This window comes from Coptis chinensis, unplaced genomic scaffold (genome assembly GCF_015680905.1).
Source record: "Coptis chinensis isolate HL-2020 unplaced genomic scaffold, ASM1568090v1 utg920_pilon_pilon, whole genome shotgun sequence".
Classification (NCBI taxonomy): Eukaryota; Viridiplantae; Streptophyta; class Magnoliopsida; order Ranunculales; family Ranunculaceae; genus Coptis; species Coptis chinensis.
In genome coordinates this window covers 263060-282564 of record NW_028238193.1, presented here as the reverse complement: position 1 = coordinate 282564, position 19505 = coordinate 263060, and the positions used below count along the sequence as shown (strand labels likewise).

General features: G+C 36.0%; 2 protein-coding genes and 1 long non-coding RNA gene across 5 annotated transcripts; all 3 read right to left on the bottom strand.

Annotated features, from left to right (window-relative positions):
- Positions 1 to 1420: 1420 nt before the first annotated feature.
- Positions 1421 to 8559, bottom strand: AGL12 (AGAMOUS-like 12). 3 transcript variants are annotated; one of them, XM_086588448.1, is made up of 8 exons: positions 8069 to 8517; positions 7857 to 7941; positions 7413 to 7474; positions 5469 to 5568; positions 4913 to 4954; positions 3816 to 3857; positions 2813 to 2871; positions 1421 to 1724 (listed from the first exon to the last, which is right to left on the bottom strand). In XM_086588448.1, exons 1-8 carry the CDS (start codon positions 8248 to 8250, stop codon positions 1682 to 1684), a joined length of 615 nt encoding a protein of 204 aa, XP_086444574.1. In that variant the 5' UTR covers positions 8251 to 8517; the 3' UTR covers positions 1421 to 1681. The 3 variants fall into 3 exon arrangements, with proteins under 3 accessions (XP_086444574.1, XP_086444575.1, XP_086444576.1); XM_086588449.1 differs by lacking the exon at positions 2813 to 2871 and having other exon boundaries at positions 8069 to 8559; XM_086588450.1 differs by lacking the exons at positions 2813 to 2871; positions 3816 to 3857 and having other exon boundaries at positions 8069 to 8452.
- Positions 8560 to 11975: 3416 nt separating this feature from the next.
- LOC147472666 (magnesium transporter MRS2-4-like) lies at positions 11976 to 15202 on the bottom strand. Its single transcript, XM_086588444.1, has 4 exons — positions 14711 to 15202; positions 14191 to 14633; positions 13438 to 13719; positions 11976 to 12484 (listed from the first exon to the last, which is right to left on the bottom strand). Exons 1-4 carry the CDS (start codon positions 14841 to 14843, stop codon positions 12206 to 12208), a joined length of 1137 nt encoding a protein of 378 aa, XP_086444570.1. The 5' UTR covers positions 14844 to 15202; the 3' UTR covers positions 11976 to 12205.
- An 894-nt stretch (positions 15203 to 16096) lies between these two features.
- On the bottom strand, positions 16097 to 16890 carry LOC147472665 (uncharacterized). Its single transcript, XR_015210732.1, has 2 exons — positions 16410 to 16890; positions 16097 to 16267 (listed from the first exon to the last, which is right to left on the bottom strand). It is a non-coding gene; the product is annotated as an uncharacterized LOC147472665 (long non-coding RNA).
- Between the last annotated feature and the right edge of the window lie 2615 nt (positions 16891 to 19505).

The following is a 19505-nucleotide window of genomic DNA, read 5'->3' as shown; positions in this document are numbered from 1 at the left end:
TTAGAGATGCCCTTACTGGAAGTTTTGGTTTGCCAAAATAAGGATGATACATACTATGTAACATATAATTTTCTAGATGATACATACTATATAGAATTTTGTTGAGCCTCATTATCACTTGATTCTCACCATTCTTACTGGAAGTTAACTAGAGTTACCCAAAAAAAACCAGAGTTAACAAAGGTTGTAGTATGGGACACGTGTGTGGTGCAGAGGTGCTATGGACGGTTTTGCATCCTAAATGCTATGGACCGAAGTTTTTCTTTAATTAGTTGAAGTTGATTAAAAACTTCATTACTATATACCAAGGATCATATCTCATCACTCTGATTTATATTTTATTCTTGTTTATTAATGTGGAAATGACCCGGGTTCATTTCCCAACAATGGAACAATTTGTTATTTTGAACTTGATTTTTCATGTAATGTTGGAGGAGCCTACACAAAGCACTAACTTATATAAAACATATTTTTCATTTTGTTATTTATACAATTATGTACTTTTTAACAAAATATAAATAAAATTACATATAAAAGTTGTGAGGGCCTTAATGCAGGCCTTATGAGGGCTTTTGAGTGTCGGGCTGAGGGCAGCCCACATGCTTTCACATCTAGGCCCTTACTTACCCCTCAAAACATGAAGGTCAAGCCAGGCCAGCCTTCAAATTGCATGAGGGCTTAAATATGAAGGCATTTTCGGCCCATGGGCCGGGTCGAGCTGAGCGAGCTGAGGGATTGAGAGCCTTTTTTACACCCCTACTGAAAAGTATTGAAAACTACAGAATACTTCCAGTTTCAGTGTAATTTTACACTTTTTGGTTTGTTGAAATTTCGTTAGTTTCAAACTTCTTGGGTATGGCGGTATGGGCCAGATTACCTCCCAAAATCGAAAATAGAAAGAAAGGAAAAGCAACTATACTATCACTAATATCACCAAAGGCCGAAAATATCAATCGACATATCGGTTTTTGAGGTATCCGATATGGAGATATTAAGATATATCGGATAGATATATTGATACAATTTCAAACCAATATATATTGGGTTTTTGAGATATCAACATATATCGACTGATATATCCGATGTATATTGTTGACTTTGATCGATATTTGACCATCTTTGACATTTTTTTTTATTATTAAAATATCTTATATTTCCAAATCGGCGATATTTCAAATATATGGACATACCCAAAAAAAATTGACTTATCAACAAAAAATATATATATCATCCTATATACATAAGATTCGATATATATCAGTTTTTGACCCTCCGATATATCGACCGAAACAGAAATATTCAATCCAACAATTATTCATCGCAAGGAAATGTTAATGCATGGGATCTGAATAGTAGAAACCACCTAATGTTATTCAACAAAATGTTTATTCTTAAAATGAACAATTTAACACCCACCATCAATCTTAAGTAGCACAAATATTATTACAAGCAGAGTACCAGACTCGATTACAAGGTTCAAATATTTTATAATCAAACAGCCATCATTAAATGGGACATTACCTATACATAAAACACTTCGTAAACACAAATTAACTGCATAAATCTGCATATCCGGTCTTCACTCTACATTCCAAGATCACTACGATTAGCAACCTATGTAAACCTGCCTTCTAGAAATTGAAAAGTCCATTTGGTATAGTTAGTTGGTATGGAATTTCTGTTATATTTGGAGGGACATCGAAAATTGCAAATTGTTCCTCCATCTGCATGAGAAGAAGAGTTATTAATCTCTGTTAGAAATTGGCCGAATAGCCATTTTACATTTTTACCTCATCTAGAGCCAATTTTTCAACCTCGCCACCAAAAATATCAATATTTAGAAAAGCAGTCATATTATAACACTAGTATGTAATTATGTATATACGAGGCGACCACATTACTGATTACTATATTATTATTTATTGTTTACTTTCCCCCTATAAATTTTAAAATATACATATCATTCGAATTAATATTGTATTTTGAGTTTAAATTAACTTACCAAATTATATCACACTACGTCAATACAGAATATACAAAAGTATCAATATTTGGAGGGACAATCGGATTGGTACAAAAACTATTATGGAGCTTTTGCCAATGGACAGGAGCAGATCCAGGATTGCCACTCAAGGGGCCTGCTATAACTAACATACACTATAAATATATTTTTTTTGGGATAAATTATACACTATTATAATTAGTATATATATATATTTTTTACGGAAAAGTTGGGTGTGCTGCAGCTGCAACACACCCCCACCCCCTGGATCCACCCCTGCCAATGGAAATAAGTTTTTGGCAAGAATATAATGCCACTTTGAGTGACTACATGGAGCATAATAGATGGAACTTTCCCCACTCTCACCGATATCTTGGGTATACTTGGAGTTGAGATCTCATAGCTTCAACAGCCCGGCCAATGAAAAATGTGAGGATGAGTTAGTTTGGATGCACACACCAACTAGAAACATCTCGGTTGCTTCAACTCACGAGGAAATAAGAAATAAAGGGGATAAGCCTTATTGGGAAGCAACGAGTTTCTTTGGGAAGCAAAACTTCATCCAAGAATCGTGTCAATTGGATACAAAATGGAATATTCTGTCAGGTGCAATTAATACAAATGATAATGCAAAACATGAAATTCATATTAGCCTCAAGATGTATAACATGTAAGGACAGCACGGATACTCAGTCACACATTTTCTATGAGTATGGCTTTGCTGGGCAATGTTGGAATTATGCTACAAATACATTTGTGATGCAACAGATTCCATGTAGTCACATTGAGCTTGTAAAGGTTGGGTCTAACCTTGATTCACAAGCTAAAGCTCTTTGGGGAGCAACTGCTATCTCATGTCTATTGGCTATCTGGAGAAATAGGAACAAAATGATTTATGAAGAGGGGAAACCTAACTTCCCATCTATTTGTCAAGCAGTTCGAAAAGGCATCAATTTTGCAAAAAGATAAAAGGAATAACCTAATTCAAAGTTAGCACCCATCTATTCATTTGACTCTAAAGTGTTATTGGCTTATACCACCCATTGGAGTGTTAAAGGCTAATGTAGCTAGAAGCACAAGAGATAGTCCTGGCATTGCAGAATGGGGATTTGTCTGCAGAGATCATACTAGGAGGGTTAATGGTGTTGGGGCTGGAGGAATGGATGTCGATACAACCCATAATGCTAATTGGCAAGCTATTCTTGAGAGAGCTATACAAGCCACCAGTATGGGATGGATGAATATATGGATTGAATCCCAATCAAAAGTGGCAATTAATGCCTTTTAGTTGGATGAAATCCACTGGGGAAACAGTGCATGGCACAAAACAAAGAGTTAAAGTGGAATGGTTGAACATCACTCATACTGAGAAGGAGATTGATTTCTCAACCGAGACAAGTGCTCGACAAGGATGCTGACAACAAGGACTAAAGTTTGGTGGCATGGCAAACCACTCTTCCTGACAGAAACAGAAGACACAGCGACAACCTACTACAAGCAAGTTTAATAGCTTAAGTGTAGTAGCTCCTGAAAATCCATTCCAAAGACCTAAAATACAAACTGTAACTCTTTTTTTTTTCCATTTAAAACACACCATACATGTATCATTCTTGACTAATGTAGTCATCTACTTTCACCTAAAATCGTATCATAGGCTAATTTTGGAATATATTCTTGGATATTACATGGCTAGGATTTCATTAAGTACTGTTACTAAACGTGAAGTTAAAAAACAATGTCATGAAACAATGTCTGCATGAGTGATATACTAAGGTGCGTTCTCTAAAAGCTAAATATTGTAATTTTTCATTACCTTCTCATTAAGGTACTCATTTGCAGCTTTCAGTATGCCCTCCTTCAAAACCAAAACAAGATTGCATTAAAAAGTCACACCATGCATGTTAACATGTTGTAAACTTGTAATGACTGTTGGGGAATCTATTATCGCTCGTATGCAAATTAACCCCATCTAATTGAACCCTTGTTCGATAGCATTATATTTTTATGGGCACATAACATTTTTCGTTGTACCATGTTGTACCCATAAACTGACATATTTAGCCCATTACGGTAAATGTTTTATTAAGCATATGACTATTCGTTGTAGATAATTACGTAGTAATTATTGTTACTAGAAACAAAGCAAAAAGTTTGAATAGGAGGATATATGTAATTGGTACAAACAGGACACTCAAGCAATTCATAAACGCCAGTAGGAAAAAGAATAGTTGTTGTTGGTGTTGAAGCAGAATTAAGATGTTGTGAAAAAAATAAGAAAATTGATGATTGCAACGATGAGATAAAGATGAAAAAAAACCTTTGTTGGTTAATTTTGGGACTTTTCAGTTTTCGACAACGGAGAGTTCCCGTCGTACTCTCTCTCTTTTCTTTTCATATTTTTCTAAACAGTCAAATTAAATTGGTAATTAAATTCCTAATTAAATGTCATTTATGGTGGCGTACAATTAAAATTGATGTGTGAGTTTGGTATTTTAATTCACTAACACATTGAAACGACCAATTACTCATATTTAAAGTATTAGCCAATACTTCATTTTAAGGGAAATATGGGAACCGAGAATTTACAAAGGCTTAAAAAGGCAAAGCAGTCTTTCTAAGTAGTATATGGGTGTTTTGATTTAATTATTCATTTATGAGTATTATGCGTAAGAAAAATACCCAGATGAATTTAAAGGCCACATTGATTATAAGAGATGCTACTAATAGAGATGTTTTGTTTGAGAGATAGATACATACAAAACACAAACCACTGATCTATTTTTAGCAAGTAATGTAACTCAACTTCCCAATTGTAGCATATAAGATAGAAAATTTTCTTGATCCATAATTAACATATAGCATGCCTTGAATTAGGTAAAAGCACAATGGGATTTGAAGTTTTGAACTAACCTTATTCTTCAACAATTGTATTTCTTGAGACATCATCTCCATCTGTCAATAGAAAGTTGCGTACATATATGATCCCAAAGTCTAACTCATACTAGGGGATGGTTATATGAATTCTATCTTATAGTGACTCCAAAATGACTCCACCACTAAGTATAATGAATTAAAAACTGACTTTTTGTGGAGATATTCTCCACACAATAAAAATCATCCTCACAAAAAATCACTTTATTTGAAGATTGCAACCTCGTCAAAAAAATCGTTTAGAATGTTATGAAATTATCTAACGGCCTAACTTTTTTTAATTTCATAACAACTTTTAACAAGGTTAAACATATTCAATTGAGCTCATTTTTTATGGGGTGTTCTCCATCATGTAATGTATATCTCTACTAAGAATTAGCTCTCAATTCATCTTGTAAGTTCACTTTTAGGAGTGGAGTAATTTTAGAGTCACTATAAGGTGGAGTTCATATAACCATCATATCCCCCTCATACTATGTAACAAAATTAAAATAAATGGCAATGAAAATAAACATGTGCATAACAATGTTAATACCTTTGTTGATCGGATGTTATGAATCCAAGTCTCAAGATGCTTCTCTAAAAGATTTAACTCATTCAATGTCATAGTTCCTGACCCCCCTCCAAAAGTACACCTGGGAACATGGTATATCAATTACCTCTAAAAATATTATATATCTTTACTTCATTCTCCCTAAACATACCGGTGCACAGTGCCTACCTTAATTGTCAGACACCCTCTATTTATCCTATTGTATATTTATTTATTTATAAAAGAACCACATATTTTACCAAGGGCTGCCCACACCTAAAACAAAACCAAATAGGCAACACATGAAAATTAAATAAGCACCACTTAATATATACATTAAATTTGTTTAATTTTGATTGGGTTGGTTTTATCTTGCATTCAATTAAATCAACACACTTTTTCAATATTGACAAATTCAAAATTTCAGTCATTTCCCATAAAATTGAATGAATTGGTATATTCAAATGCGTGATTGAATAATTTTATTAAGTTTTGTTTTAATTTCAATTGTGATAATGTGGAGAAAAGATTATGGATTTGATTCGTAAATTATTATGAGACTTATTTGTTTTCGTGTTGGGGTTCCTCTAAATTTTAATAGTTTTTTTTTTAATAAGCCAAGTTACTTTTATTAAATGTATCAAAGATACAAAAAGGCCAGCTGGAGACTGTTGTCACATACCTACCGATAAGCAAATTTTGGTGTTGATGCAGTTGCCAAGATGGGATCAACTCTGAACCAAGGTGAGGTGGTGGAGCTCTACCAGACCAAGTTATGTCACTAGCCTAGAAAGTCCTTACAGGACTTACTACCGGTTTAACTAAACTTGGAAGTACTATTTTCACCTTATTTTGGATGTAAGCTCTCTGCTCTCGATGTAACATTCTTTATTAGATTAATAAAATATCTCTACTTGCGTGCAAAAAAACAAAAAAGGAAAGCTGAAAGGGCAGACTAGTAAGAGAGGACCTCACTTACAAGACCTGCAAGCTCTGACAGAAACAAATAACCAAAACATATACAGAAGAAAAAAAACACCCCAAACTACTCCCCTAAAGTACTAATCCCCTTAGCTCCTTGCCTCAACGATGATATCATGCCAATGTATAACAATGTCCTTGAAGTTATAGTTTGTTCTTTCCATTAAACCAAGTGTCCAATACCACAAGAATAATGTCTTAACTTCGATACAAGTACGTGCTACGTCTGGTGGTGTCCTCCTGAAAATGTGATTGTTTCTAGCCTTGCATATAGCCCAAATCACAACATAGGGCACCAATTTCCATATTTTCGCCCCAAACCCCCTACTTCTCAGCCTCAGCCATGCTACTAACCATTCCTTCACATTATCAATTGTGGGCAATTTTGATAAATTTTATAATTCAATTATTTTTTTAATAAATTAATTAGTATCTTCAATAAGTGATAAATTTTATAAATTTTTCTTGTTTGATTTTGAATATTATAAGATTTCGTAAAAGAAATTTGTGTTTTGATTATTAATAAATTATTTTAAAAGATTATTTCTTTTATTTCTAATTCTAGGACCCGTTTGTTTTGTGGTTAGTGTGTGGTGGCCTTGGTAAAATCAATGGTGTCTATATGCATGGCAGGCAAACTAAGCAGCCGCCTAGGCCCCAATTGTTTGGTCAAAATTAAGACTCCCATTTAACCTAACACCAACTAGATTACAAGTAGATTTTAGTCCAGTTCAGTAATTGCAACAGACATTCAAACATTGGGCCCAACGACCATTTGTGTAAAATACCTTATAGAAAAAAATATATTGCCCCCGTTAAAGAAACTCGCCTAGGGCCCATCAAAGTTCAGAGGGCGGCCCTGTCTATATGAGAACCCTTATTTACCTAATCTTCAGTTATAAGCAGAATTAATTAGTTTATACAATTGTACAGCTAGTAGTACATCATCAAAAATATAATATATACCCGAGACCTTTCTGAAGTAGCTGAATTTCTTGTTTCAGCATAGCTATCTCCTCTTCTGCTTCCTAGTAGTGGGGAAAACACATATTGTTATAATACTGAAAGCATGCTCCCTAGTAATTCACAATATAATTTTGCTGAATAAGGGCTTCCAAGATTGTTTCATTCCACAGTATGCATGATTGCTAGGGGGCTTTTTTGTTGGAGAAGTAATATATGTTCACCTTTTCTCATCCTAACTTCCTAAGAACCAAAGTTCACAAACATTTTTTTTATGGTAGTTCACAAACATTCAACTAATAAGCAACGCATACATCTATATCAGCATCATATAGGAACAATAGATGCATGTAAGATGTAACAATATCTTTCAGAAAAGAAGGAAGTCTATCCCCAAGATAGAATAATTTGCAAATGTTTACGAGGTATTAGGAGATCAGTACATACCATAGGCTGATTAGTTTCCTCTTCTGAAACTTGAACACCTTTTGCAGTTTGCAGCATGTACCTTTCAATCAGCTCTTCAATGGTTCTTTGATGATCAACAAAACAACCATAACATAAACTCACCATATAATCATATATACATTGGACTAGCTTCTACCATCAAGCAAAGACAATATAAGAGGCAGAGAAAGAGAAAGAGGATAGAGTCAGACCCTTTGGTGGAAAGTTCATAAAGCTTTCCATGATTGGAGAAAATTATAACCCCAATATCAGCATCACAAAGGATGGACAACTCCTTAGCCTTCTTAAGAAGCCCAGCTCGGCGCTTGCAGAAGGTCACCTGTCGGTGTACCTGGTTGTCAATTCTCTTCATCTGAACCTTGCCTCTAGCCATATATATCCAAAGCACTTGGTATGATTTAGCTGGTGATGGACTTCCTTGCACACAACCTCCCACTAGTTTGAACTAGCTTCGAGGTTGATATGCAGAGCTACTTTCTCTCACAACTTCTCACAAACTTAAAACTCCAAACTAGATAAGTGTGGAGAGGTTTATATGTTAAAAGGAATGAATAGATTCTCTTCAATTCCACTTCTCCATCTCTCGTAGAGGTAGAAGAATATATTGTCTGTGGGATCATTTTGTGCTTAGTCAGATTGTAATGCCTTTTTCATGTGCATCCCATGTATCCCTTCACAACCCAATGAGCTGCCCACATTTGGTTCCCTTTTATTCCTCACTTCGTATTGGTTGTGGTCTTCACTCTTCTCACTTTCTTCTTTGTTTTGTTTGACAAAATATATATCCTATTCTAGGTCCCACCACAAGTCATAGTTGAAGTCATAAAAGCTGCTTTTAAGTTTGAATGCAGATCAAAATCCTCATTTCTAGCCTTCAAGGTCACCCCCTATGTTTATGCGCAATGTGCTTCAAAGAACTGAAAGAAATATGTATAAAACTCTATCCGCAACTTAGCTCCTGAGCACTTGGTAGGAAACACTCTCCTGCCATCAAGAGATCAAGTCCCTACAAAAAATGAGACTACCCTACTTTTGGTGGGCACTCTAATGGCGCTTGCTCTAATGGCTGAATGGCAATGTTATTCCTCTCTGTCAGTGCTAAGACTGCCCTATGGAATATTATTATTAACTTCATTATTGCCAGAAATATATTGACGTAAACAAAATTAATACCCAAGATAACATACACATAACACATAAGGGTGTCTGCATATCACTATTGTCTCTAAAAGGAACTTTCATGTGAAAATTCGACCAGGAGTTTGCATTTCAAAAGTACGAGCACTCAACTATATATTCAGATGTGATGTTCATAGCAAGTATGAACCATGAAGGGTATGGGTTGAATTGTGGACAGGTGGAGTAACAAAAGCCCAAAATTACATGCTTTTAAAGCCGCAAAGTTGGAGAATCTTACAAAACAAATGCCATTCAATGGAAACCCTCATTCAGATCCTTTCAACCTTCCCTGTCACTGATTCCACTAAGATTTCAACGAGTTACACGTGGACAAATTCAGGGAACACATCCACGTGGAACTGTTACCTTTAACTATGTAAAGTTTAGATTCTCGATCATTTCTTTTTATTTTTTTTTTTTTTCAAAAGAAAAGGTTCACCAATTTAACTATAGATTAATCTTGGCAAAGGAGTTCCTTAGTCACTTCTTCGACATACATTTTAAAGTGTTTCGCATTTTCTTCGTTGTTAAGTTTTCCGTCCTCATCTATCACCAACAGTTTAAGCTAGTCCAACTCTACTGCCATGGTTATTGAATTGGTCTCATTCGCTCCATAGGTGGTGCTCTCAGTTAGTTACTATGCGCAGTATGCACACAAGCATGGTTCCAATCCCAAACTGACCTACATTTCAAACATCGTTGGCTCTGACCAAAATACAAGAGTTGGGACGGGTATTGGCTTTAAGCATGCACCTTCCAAGATGCATTGCGAAGTAGAGTATAAACTCCACCGCTTTACACAAAACTTTCATAGTACACAACTACACGCGCGTCTCTGCTTTTATAAAAGACAACAGCATATTATGTTCATCTTTTCCCCGAAAAGGTGAACTTGTTTTTGAAGTATCATATGAAAGACATAACATTAGACACGCTATCTACTTTTTTTATCCTTGACGTAGGTGATCTGGATTCCATATTAGCACAAAATTAACAGGGTTTTAATCCAATAGACCAATACAATCCTTGGAAATAGCGTTAAAAGTGGTATATTTATTTCATTAATCTTGACAAAACATACTACTAGACACACAAGTTGATTTATGTACAAGGAATATGTTCAATATCAGGTAGACGCTCAAAACCTGGTCGCAAATCCATAAACCATCCAAATAGTCTTAGATAGACAAACAATAAATAAATCTCATTGGACTATATTCTTCTGTCGCATGGAGAGAGGGGAGTACCGTAGATCCGATTTCTTTTAGGTAAGTCGATAAAGTAATATACTTGAATTCGGTATAACATGCAAATCAATTTACTAAGAAAAATACTTAATGGATAAATAGAAAAATAGTTCATGTGATTGGATGGTAAATTATATGCATATATATATCATATCATTAGGGAACATTTATATTTATAAACTTATGTAAGGTTCCCTAGTGATAAGAAACTTAAATAGATAGATTGATAAAATATGGATGCATGATTAATGAACATTATTGAAAGGTTGTTCTCTAGATGCTAAATTGTTTTTAAGTTTTGGCATCTCTTTTAAAACATTTCTTTTCTCTGGGAGCATGATATTCCTAACATTCAGGTCATTTCAACTTTCACTAAAGAAGTTCCTAGCAGGTTAAAACTATTGGTATAACCTAAAACTATACAGGCGCAGGAGTGATATCATAACGTACATGAGCTAGATTACTGTTTTATCTATAACAGAACACACCGTAAACCTTTAAGAACATACATATAGAACTACGGGTGTATACCAATAGTATGTTTATAATTCCTCCTTTGAAAGATAATAGTAGCATTGAGACTAGTTCCTATGAATCGAGCCCTTCATGGGAAATGGCTCTGGAGATATTTGACTGAGGAAGGCTCGCTGTGGAGGAAAGTTATTACGGCAAAATATGGGTGCAATGAACATAGAGGGTGGCCAAATTCTATAACACAAGCACATGGGTGTAGCCTATGGAAAGGCGTGTCTAGTGTTCTCTCTAAGTTCCGAATAGGCATCAAGTTCAAGGTAGGGAATGGTCACAAATGCATGTTCTGGTCAGATACTTGGCTCAACGACAAACCTCTGGCTGAGAGTTTTCCTCTTGTGTTTCAAGTGTCCAAAAAAAAGAGGGGTTTTATCTATGAATTTCCTCTCTTAGAAAATGATCAGTTGGCTTGGAATTTATCCCTGAGAAGAAATTGTAACGACTGGGAGCTTGAGCAGTACGCTATTTTGGCATCAACCCTTGAGACGGTTAAGCTTTCGACTGACGAAGATAAGGCTTTGTGGAGTTTATCGGCCTTTTCACTGTCAAATCTTTCTATGAAGTCTTAGCTGGCAACGTTCGCACTCAGGCTTCTTTAACACACCCCCTTCCCTGTCAAACTGGTTTGGAGTGTTCCAATTCCTTTGAAGGTGATATTTTTCTTTTGGAGTGCCATACATGGTCGCACCTTGACAGCGGATGCTCTTATTCATAGAGGCACCACTATTTCGTCTACTTGTTCTGTTTGCAATTTACTCGATGAGACAATTGACCATTTATTTTTGCATTGCTCTTTTGCTTTGGAGTAATGGGCACTTTTGATAGAACCAGTTGCAAGTGCGCGCGTTTCTGTTAATGGCACAAAGCAATTCTCTCCAGACTTTGTTGCATAGCTGGCCGAGAAAGAGGGGGACTAATTTTGGCTCCAAGTTGTGGGATTACTACCTTATGCAGTAAATTATGGAAAAAGAGGAATGATCACTGTCATAGAAGTGAAGGGGCTACTGTGAGGTTGCTCTTTTGGGTTTCTGTTTTCTTTTTTTTCTTGGCTGTCAGTGAGCAGTGAGCACCTTACTCACTCGTTGTATACGTAACGTATAGGAAAAAACACGGTACAATGGTTGCTTCTAGTGCGATTCAATTCTCCACAACAAGATAAAGATTCCCATTAAAATTTTCATGTAAATGGCTCTTAGCCAACGCATGTAAACTTTCACAATCAACCAATGGCATTTGCAGAGCAAACAAACGAAAATTTTGACACGCCTCCTCAACTCCATACTGTACAATTCTAAGTTATCACAACATTCATTATAGTTGATGCCTTTTGTTTGAGATTTACACAATGTCTTAGCTGATTATGCATCTAAATTACGAACCCAACAGCTTCTTCCATCTGGCATAGCCAAGCAGGAGCAGAAAGAGCAAGAAACAGATGGCCGAGATGACACCTACAAAGGGCCCAAAGACACCGTTGGTTTCATACAATACGCAAGGAATGTTCATACCAAATATTCCGGCCATAAGAGTCTCGGTAGCTATGGCAAATGATGCAATGGTTAATGTCAGCTGCAGTTGAATCAGTTCATTTCTCTGGTTGTCAAGTTGAATATTAACATAGTCCTCTGTGTCATCAATGTACTCTCGCACCTGGGGATTTAGCCAGAAACCAAGTTGAGACATACAAAAAGGCAACACTTTCAATAAGCCAAATATTAATCGTTTTGACAGTGAATAGAAAAGTAAATTGATACAGGCATGCATCTTTGAAAATATTTTCGCAAAACAACAATTCATTATAATAGTATAGGTACTTGGTGATAAATATACACGGTGAGGATAACAAAGAATGCATGTAAACATGCTTAAAACCCCTATTACCTACTATCTTCATTAGCAGAAAAAAAAAGTATGGCTCCTGAAAGGGGCAAGAGCAATGTGACCAACAGAGCTTACATGTTTCACCAATTACCCACTAAGAAAAAGAATAAGAGTGTCAAATATTAGCATACAGGGGCTTAACAATTTAAGTGAGCATGCAAGGAACAATCTATGTGAGCATGCATGCAAGCCGCTTCACTCTGTTTTCTGCATTGGCATTTTAGGAGAAAGGCGTCGATCTTGTATCACCACGGATCACTCTGATTTCTAAAGAACACCAACTTCAGCTTCCAATTTCATCACTCACTTTTAGCCAATGGAAAAAAAAAAAAAAGAGAACCTAAAGAGATACACGGCTGTCATGGGAAGCCATGCACTCATGATGTGCCAGAGAATCGATTGCATTACATTATAGAGACAATTTATCATAATTATAATACAACCGAGAAGTCATATTCGGAAATCTCAAACGATATTTGATAAAGCAACAAGGGAAAAGGTGGCAGTAAAAATTTGGAACAAACACTTCACAGATGCGGGAAGCTCCATACACAATTTTTTTTCCTGCCTAACCGCTTTATGCAACTATATTCTCCACATAATTTTTTTTAATAAAACCAATCAACTTTACAGAAGACATTAACAATAATTCGTCCAAACAGAATACAAAACTTCGAACACCAGTGACCAGTCAAACTATATTACCAGAAAACAGAACTCACCGACAAAATTTTGTTACGAGTCCCATCCAGCTGCATAAAATATGCCTCAAGCAACATCTCCAAATCTTCCACATCATTGTCATCTGAATGGTTGCTAGCAATTAAACTTGCACTCATATTGGAACTAAGACGACGCAGATTCGAAGCAGCACTGACAATACTATTTGAACCTGCAGGTCCCATTAACGCTTCAAACTGTTGATTTTGGATCCACTTTCTTGTCAAATATAATTGTGCCATATCTTCATTGTCATCTAAAAGATGTTCAATTTCATCTCTAACCTGATGAGAAAAGGTATGTATTAGCCTCTGAAGTAGCTGAATCGGCAGAAACAGGGAAAAGTACACCCCACACTTTTAAATTAATGCTACATTAGAATATAAAAGTAAATTATATCAACATCCCCAAAAAAACCACTTTAAAATTGTGATACTGTTTTGATAAATCAATACAAGGTCTAACTACTATCAATACTATTTACATTTCACTAAACTAAGCATGAACATATTTTCAAAGCATTAGGAAAAATAAAAACTAGTCTATGAAAATTGAATATATACATATACATAATATATAAAAAACTTGAGCCTACTCTTTCTATCTTCATTAGATGAACACAAAGACATAAAATGGTCATGGCGTTATAGCAAACAAATTATTTGTTATTGTGTACCATTATGCTACATTGCAATCTCTACAAAAAGGTAAATATATACAGAACATCATCCATGTACTGTGTACGATAAACACACCTTTTGCACGCGAGCCAGAAGACGGGTAAGATTGCTTTTGAGACTCCTCACAAGTTCGAGATTTTTAGTACTAACATTTCTAGCCAATTCATCCAATACAGGATAAGCATCTCTCTCAAGATCAGCTACACTAGAATCCAAAAATGTACATACAACTTCTAATGCAATCTCGAGTACTTGAAACTCAAATGGTAGCTCACATTGCAAACCATCTGCTGCTTCAGGTACCGGTAACCATTGCCCACCTGTCGAAGAAACAAATTCTTTCCCATCTATTTGACAATCCTCATTATTCTTGGGCTGGTTTTTATGTAAAAGCTGTTGCCTCAATTGATCAACGAATGGTAAAACTTCTTGGCATAAAGGATCTAATAACAATACTTCTTCCGCTGTCACTATCGCCTTTATAAACTCCAAATTTACAACCATTGCTTTTTCTCTAGCTGCATCAAAATTATCATATAAGTTTTTTTTTTATTATTATTTTTTCTAATGGGGAAAAAAAATGAGAAAAATTTACCAAGAATGTTGGAGGATTGAGAGAAAACAGGACCAAGAATCCTCAAATCTCTAGCGGGTATGGAAGCGCGTTTGATGATGGCGCTTTTTTCACATTCGACCACTTCTGTCTCGCCCAGTCGATTGAACCGCATCCATAATCGGGCACCACTTGCTTTCTTTTTGGCTTTGGTGGTGGTTGAGGAAGACACGACGGCGTTGTCAATAAGTGGTGGCGGGGCGGGGGGGGGGCTGATTAGTAATTTCTATTAATTTTTTAGGACCGCGCCGTGATATCTTACGGGAAAAAGAGAGTAGCCCTCTCTTTCCCATCGTTTTGCTTTTTTTCTTACGCCATGGAAATCAAAATATGTGTGACTGATTTCAGGAACGACCTCAATTTGTATTTTCCGTTATCAATTTTCTCACACCTTGCCAGAGTCATCTGAGGAAGGGTGTTAGTTTTAGGTGCTGTCAATGGGCCGGGCCAGGCCCGATGTCCGATTGAATCCGAACCGATAAAATAAGGACTTAGAATTTAAATGTTGGCGGGTAAGGCTATCGACCCGATAATGGTCCGGCCCAAAAACTAAGATTATTTTTTTAGTTTTTCAAATAAGTACTAGATAGCTGCTAAACAGTGAGGGCGTGAGCGGAGGGTGGAAAAGGGAGAGGGAGAGATGGGTTTGTAGGTGGGGAGAGAGAGAGAGTTAGGGTTTAGGATTTGGTTGAGAGGGAGAGGAAAGAAGAAGAAGGAGAGAAAAATAGGTGAGGACATTGCATGCATAAACCAACCAACTCTTTTTTTTGTGCAGATACCCCCTTCGTTAAGATTCGTTTTCGGCTTCGGCCACTCTATTATTAAATTTGTAACTACATAAAATGTTAATATACATAAAATGTTAAGAGGCTTGATGGATTAGTGTTGTAGTGCCACATATAAAACTTTGGTTCGAGTCTTACTATATTTTATTTCAGTTTTTTTTTGGAGAAATAATAAAAAAAAAATACACTATTTCCATGTTTTTTTAGAAAAATAATAAAAAATACACAATTTCCATATAACCTTATTGGATATAGGCCTGGCCGAAATCCGATCATGTCCAACGGGACCTAAACCGGGACTTGGACTTTCTAAATGTAAATATAATTTGGACGGGACTTGGACATGGGTGATTATCATGGACCAATAGATTCTAAAATCCGGCCTGTAAACAGCCCTGAACACAGGTTAGTACACCAAAAAAGCCTTTTTCAGATTTTTGGGTCATTTATCATGGACCAATTTTAGATGTTCTAAATTTGACCCTATTTATAGGGTTGGAGACGAGAACGAGTGGATAAAAAACAGTGAAGTCACCATTTGAACACATATATATATACTCGGATTACTTATTTTGAGCAGTGATTGTAGAAAACCGCTTCTGAATTTTATTGTTCGATTACATAATACATACAGATACTCATCTGTGCCCAAACACTAATAGCAAATACATGATACACTGACACACTGACACACTCGCCAGAAGCAAGACCGGTGCAATAGATAGTCTCTTATTTGGTTAAGGTGTTGTGATACCTGCAAACAAAATAATCCGAATTATTACCATCAAGAGGTCGACCACTATATCTTAAATCACCGGAAATCATATATAGGCGATAGAGTGTTTAATTTTTGTGTGTGAGCTTACAAGATGGAGAGAGAGGAGAGTTTAACTTACTTCCACACTTGTAGTGGCGAGGGACTTGTCTTCCACAACCTCTGAGAACTCTAACAGCATAATTCACATCAATTAGTAGTGCCAACTTTGGTGTAATAACAGGACATACACACTCAAAATGAGTGACCCTCAAACGTTGACAGCAATATGCACTTGGTGGTTTCCTATTTATCAATTGTTGACATGCACTCACCAACATTCTCCTCTCTTCTTTACACAGACCTGCTGTCAAAGCGGCATCAACTGTTGCCACCACCGTCAACACTATCAGCAATTGAATCAACCCCTTTCTCAGTGTAATTCCCCTCATATGCATCTTAGAGACTGATAAAATCAACGTACTAAAGTTTGGTATTTATAAGATTGAAGGCAAAAAGTCAATGACTCGGTGGACTTACCACTTGTGATTTGTGGATTAAAGGCCGACCATATTGAATTCAAGAGTCAAAAGACATGGCCACAAACAGGACGCTTTGTTGGCGTTATCCCTCACATGAGGAGAGAAAACGAAGTTCATTCTGCGTGGAATGTCAGAGCGCGACCCGCACTCAGATTGGCCTTGACCAAGGCGTGATCCGCGCCATGCCGTGGAAGACTTCCAGTAACTTCAGCGCAACCCGCGCCAAGTCTATTTTCAAAAGAAAATTGGGACCGCGAGTTTCCAATAAGAGTTTGAGTTTTTGGCAAAACCTAACACTCAGAAAATACACGAGAAGTCAGAGAAAACCCAATCTTGAAAGCTATCAAAATTGAGAGATAACATTTACAGAGAGACAACCTTGTAAAGAGATAAGAGTGATCTAGTAAGGTGAGAGACTAAAAGAAAAGATTGTAATCTTCATTCTCACTTTATAAAGGACTAGCTCTTGTAGAAGTAGGCATCATTGGCCGAACCACGGTATATCTTTGTGTTGTGGTTTGCTTTAATTCTATTTTACATTATTATTTGTTGTTAATAGTTGTTTAGCGAGTTGGGCATTTTAGTATAGATTGTAGTTGATATTTAAAATTTGTCTGGAGTTGAATTGTGTTCAAATACAAGTTATCTGTGTAGTGGGGGAATCGATTGGATTGGTATAAACCCCAACAAAGTGGTATCGAGCCGATTAGATTAACTTTAGGGTGTTATCCAAATTTTGGCCTGGAAGGTGTTTGACAAAATTCCTGAGAGAAAATTTAAGTTTAAATAACTTATAGAGATGGACAAGTCCGTGAACACTCGCATGACTAGTCTGAATAGGAAGAACTACACCATATGAAAAGCTAAGATGGAAGACTTGTTATACTGCAAGGACTTGACACTATCCATTGAGAATGAGAGAGTAAAACCAGAAAAGACTGATGAGACTGAGTGGAAAAAGCTTGACAGAAAAGCAATTGGATACATTCGACAGTGGATTGACGACAGTGTCTTTCACCACGTGTCTCAAGAGACTACAGCCTTTAGTTTGTGGAAGAAACTCGAAGACCTCTACGAGAGGAAGTCGGGCGAAAACAAAGTGATGATCGTTAAGAAGTTTGCCGACACGAAGTACCAAGAAGGTTCTTCAATGTCTGAGCATCTTAACAAATTACAGAATACCATCAATCAGATGCATTTGATGAAGATTGATTTAGGAGATGAAGTTGAGGTTTTATTTCTATTAGACTCTATACCCGAAAGTTTGGAGACATTAGCAGTCTCTCTACACGGAGCAGCCAAGGATGGAATTGTCACCATGGAGATGGCTACCACATCTTTGTTGAATGAGGAGACTAAAATGAGTTCAAAAGGAAGCTCCTCTCGCTCAGAGATCCTTGTCACAGAGAAACGGGGGAGAGATAAATACAGAAAACCATCTCGTTCTAGAGGTGATTTGTATAAATCTAGGGGTGAAGCTAGAACTCCTAAGGCGCAGAGAGGCAATATTACTATTGTGCTACCAAAGGCCACCGGATATAAGTCGCGAGAAACGAAGAGGGATGAGAATAATAACTGTGTACATGAAGACATGGTGCAGAGGAATGGAAACACAAGCAGAGATACTATTGCACTAGTCAACGATCTAGTGGAAATTGTATCAAATTGTGGTGTGTGCTATCTTAGTACCTCATGTCAGGATACAGAGTGGGTGATAGATACAGGAGCATCCTATCACGTCACACCAGCACAGGGATTTTTCACTACCTACAGCTGTGGTGAATATGGTGAAGTGAGAATGGATAACATTGGAGTCTCAAAAATTATAGGCATTGGATAACCTTAAACCACCAATGTAGTAAACTTATTTTAAAATACTAATGCAATTTAAAATGTATATGCATAATGATATGCATTTTAAAGTGCATACACAAAATGCATTTTATTATTTAGTAGTTCCGACCAACTACTATGAAATGCAATGAGTTGGTTTAATGTTTAGGGTTTAAGTTTATGGTCTAGTTTATAGGGTTTTTAGGGTTCAGGCTTAGGTGGTTGCATTGGTTATAAGTGAATTATAATATTTTAAAATGCATTGTAAAACATTGAGATCAAAATAACTTAATGAATTTTAAAATGTTGAATTAAAGTGCAATACTAAATATTTACTTATAATTTAAAATTTATGAAGTTTTAGAGATTATGGGAGAGAAAATATAGTTGTTCAATAGGTGCAAATAATTAAAATAGTGTATTTTTGTCAATTGCTGTAGAAAATGGGGATAGGTAACATGTGTCAAATTATGGTTTTGGTGTAGAAACTAAAAATATTATTATAACACCCGACTATTTTTATTTATTATTTTTATAATATATGATTAATAATAATAATAATAATAATTAATTAAAATAAAACAAAATAAAACAAAATAGGATAAAGATTAATGGAGAGAGGAAACGTGGGTAAAGAGGATAAACCCTCTTCCTTGTTTTCGGGGGTTTTGAAAAAAAATAAATAAATAAAATTACATAGGAGTTTGCACAAAGAGTTTTAACACAGAGAGAGTTTTACACAGAGAGAAAAAGAGAAAAATGAAGATTATTGGGATTGCTTTCTGACAATTGTTATGTGGCGTTTTTCGTTCTCAAGTTTATATTCATTCACGTCGCTCGTAAATACAACAAAGGTGCATAAT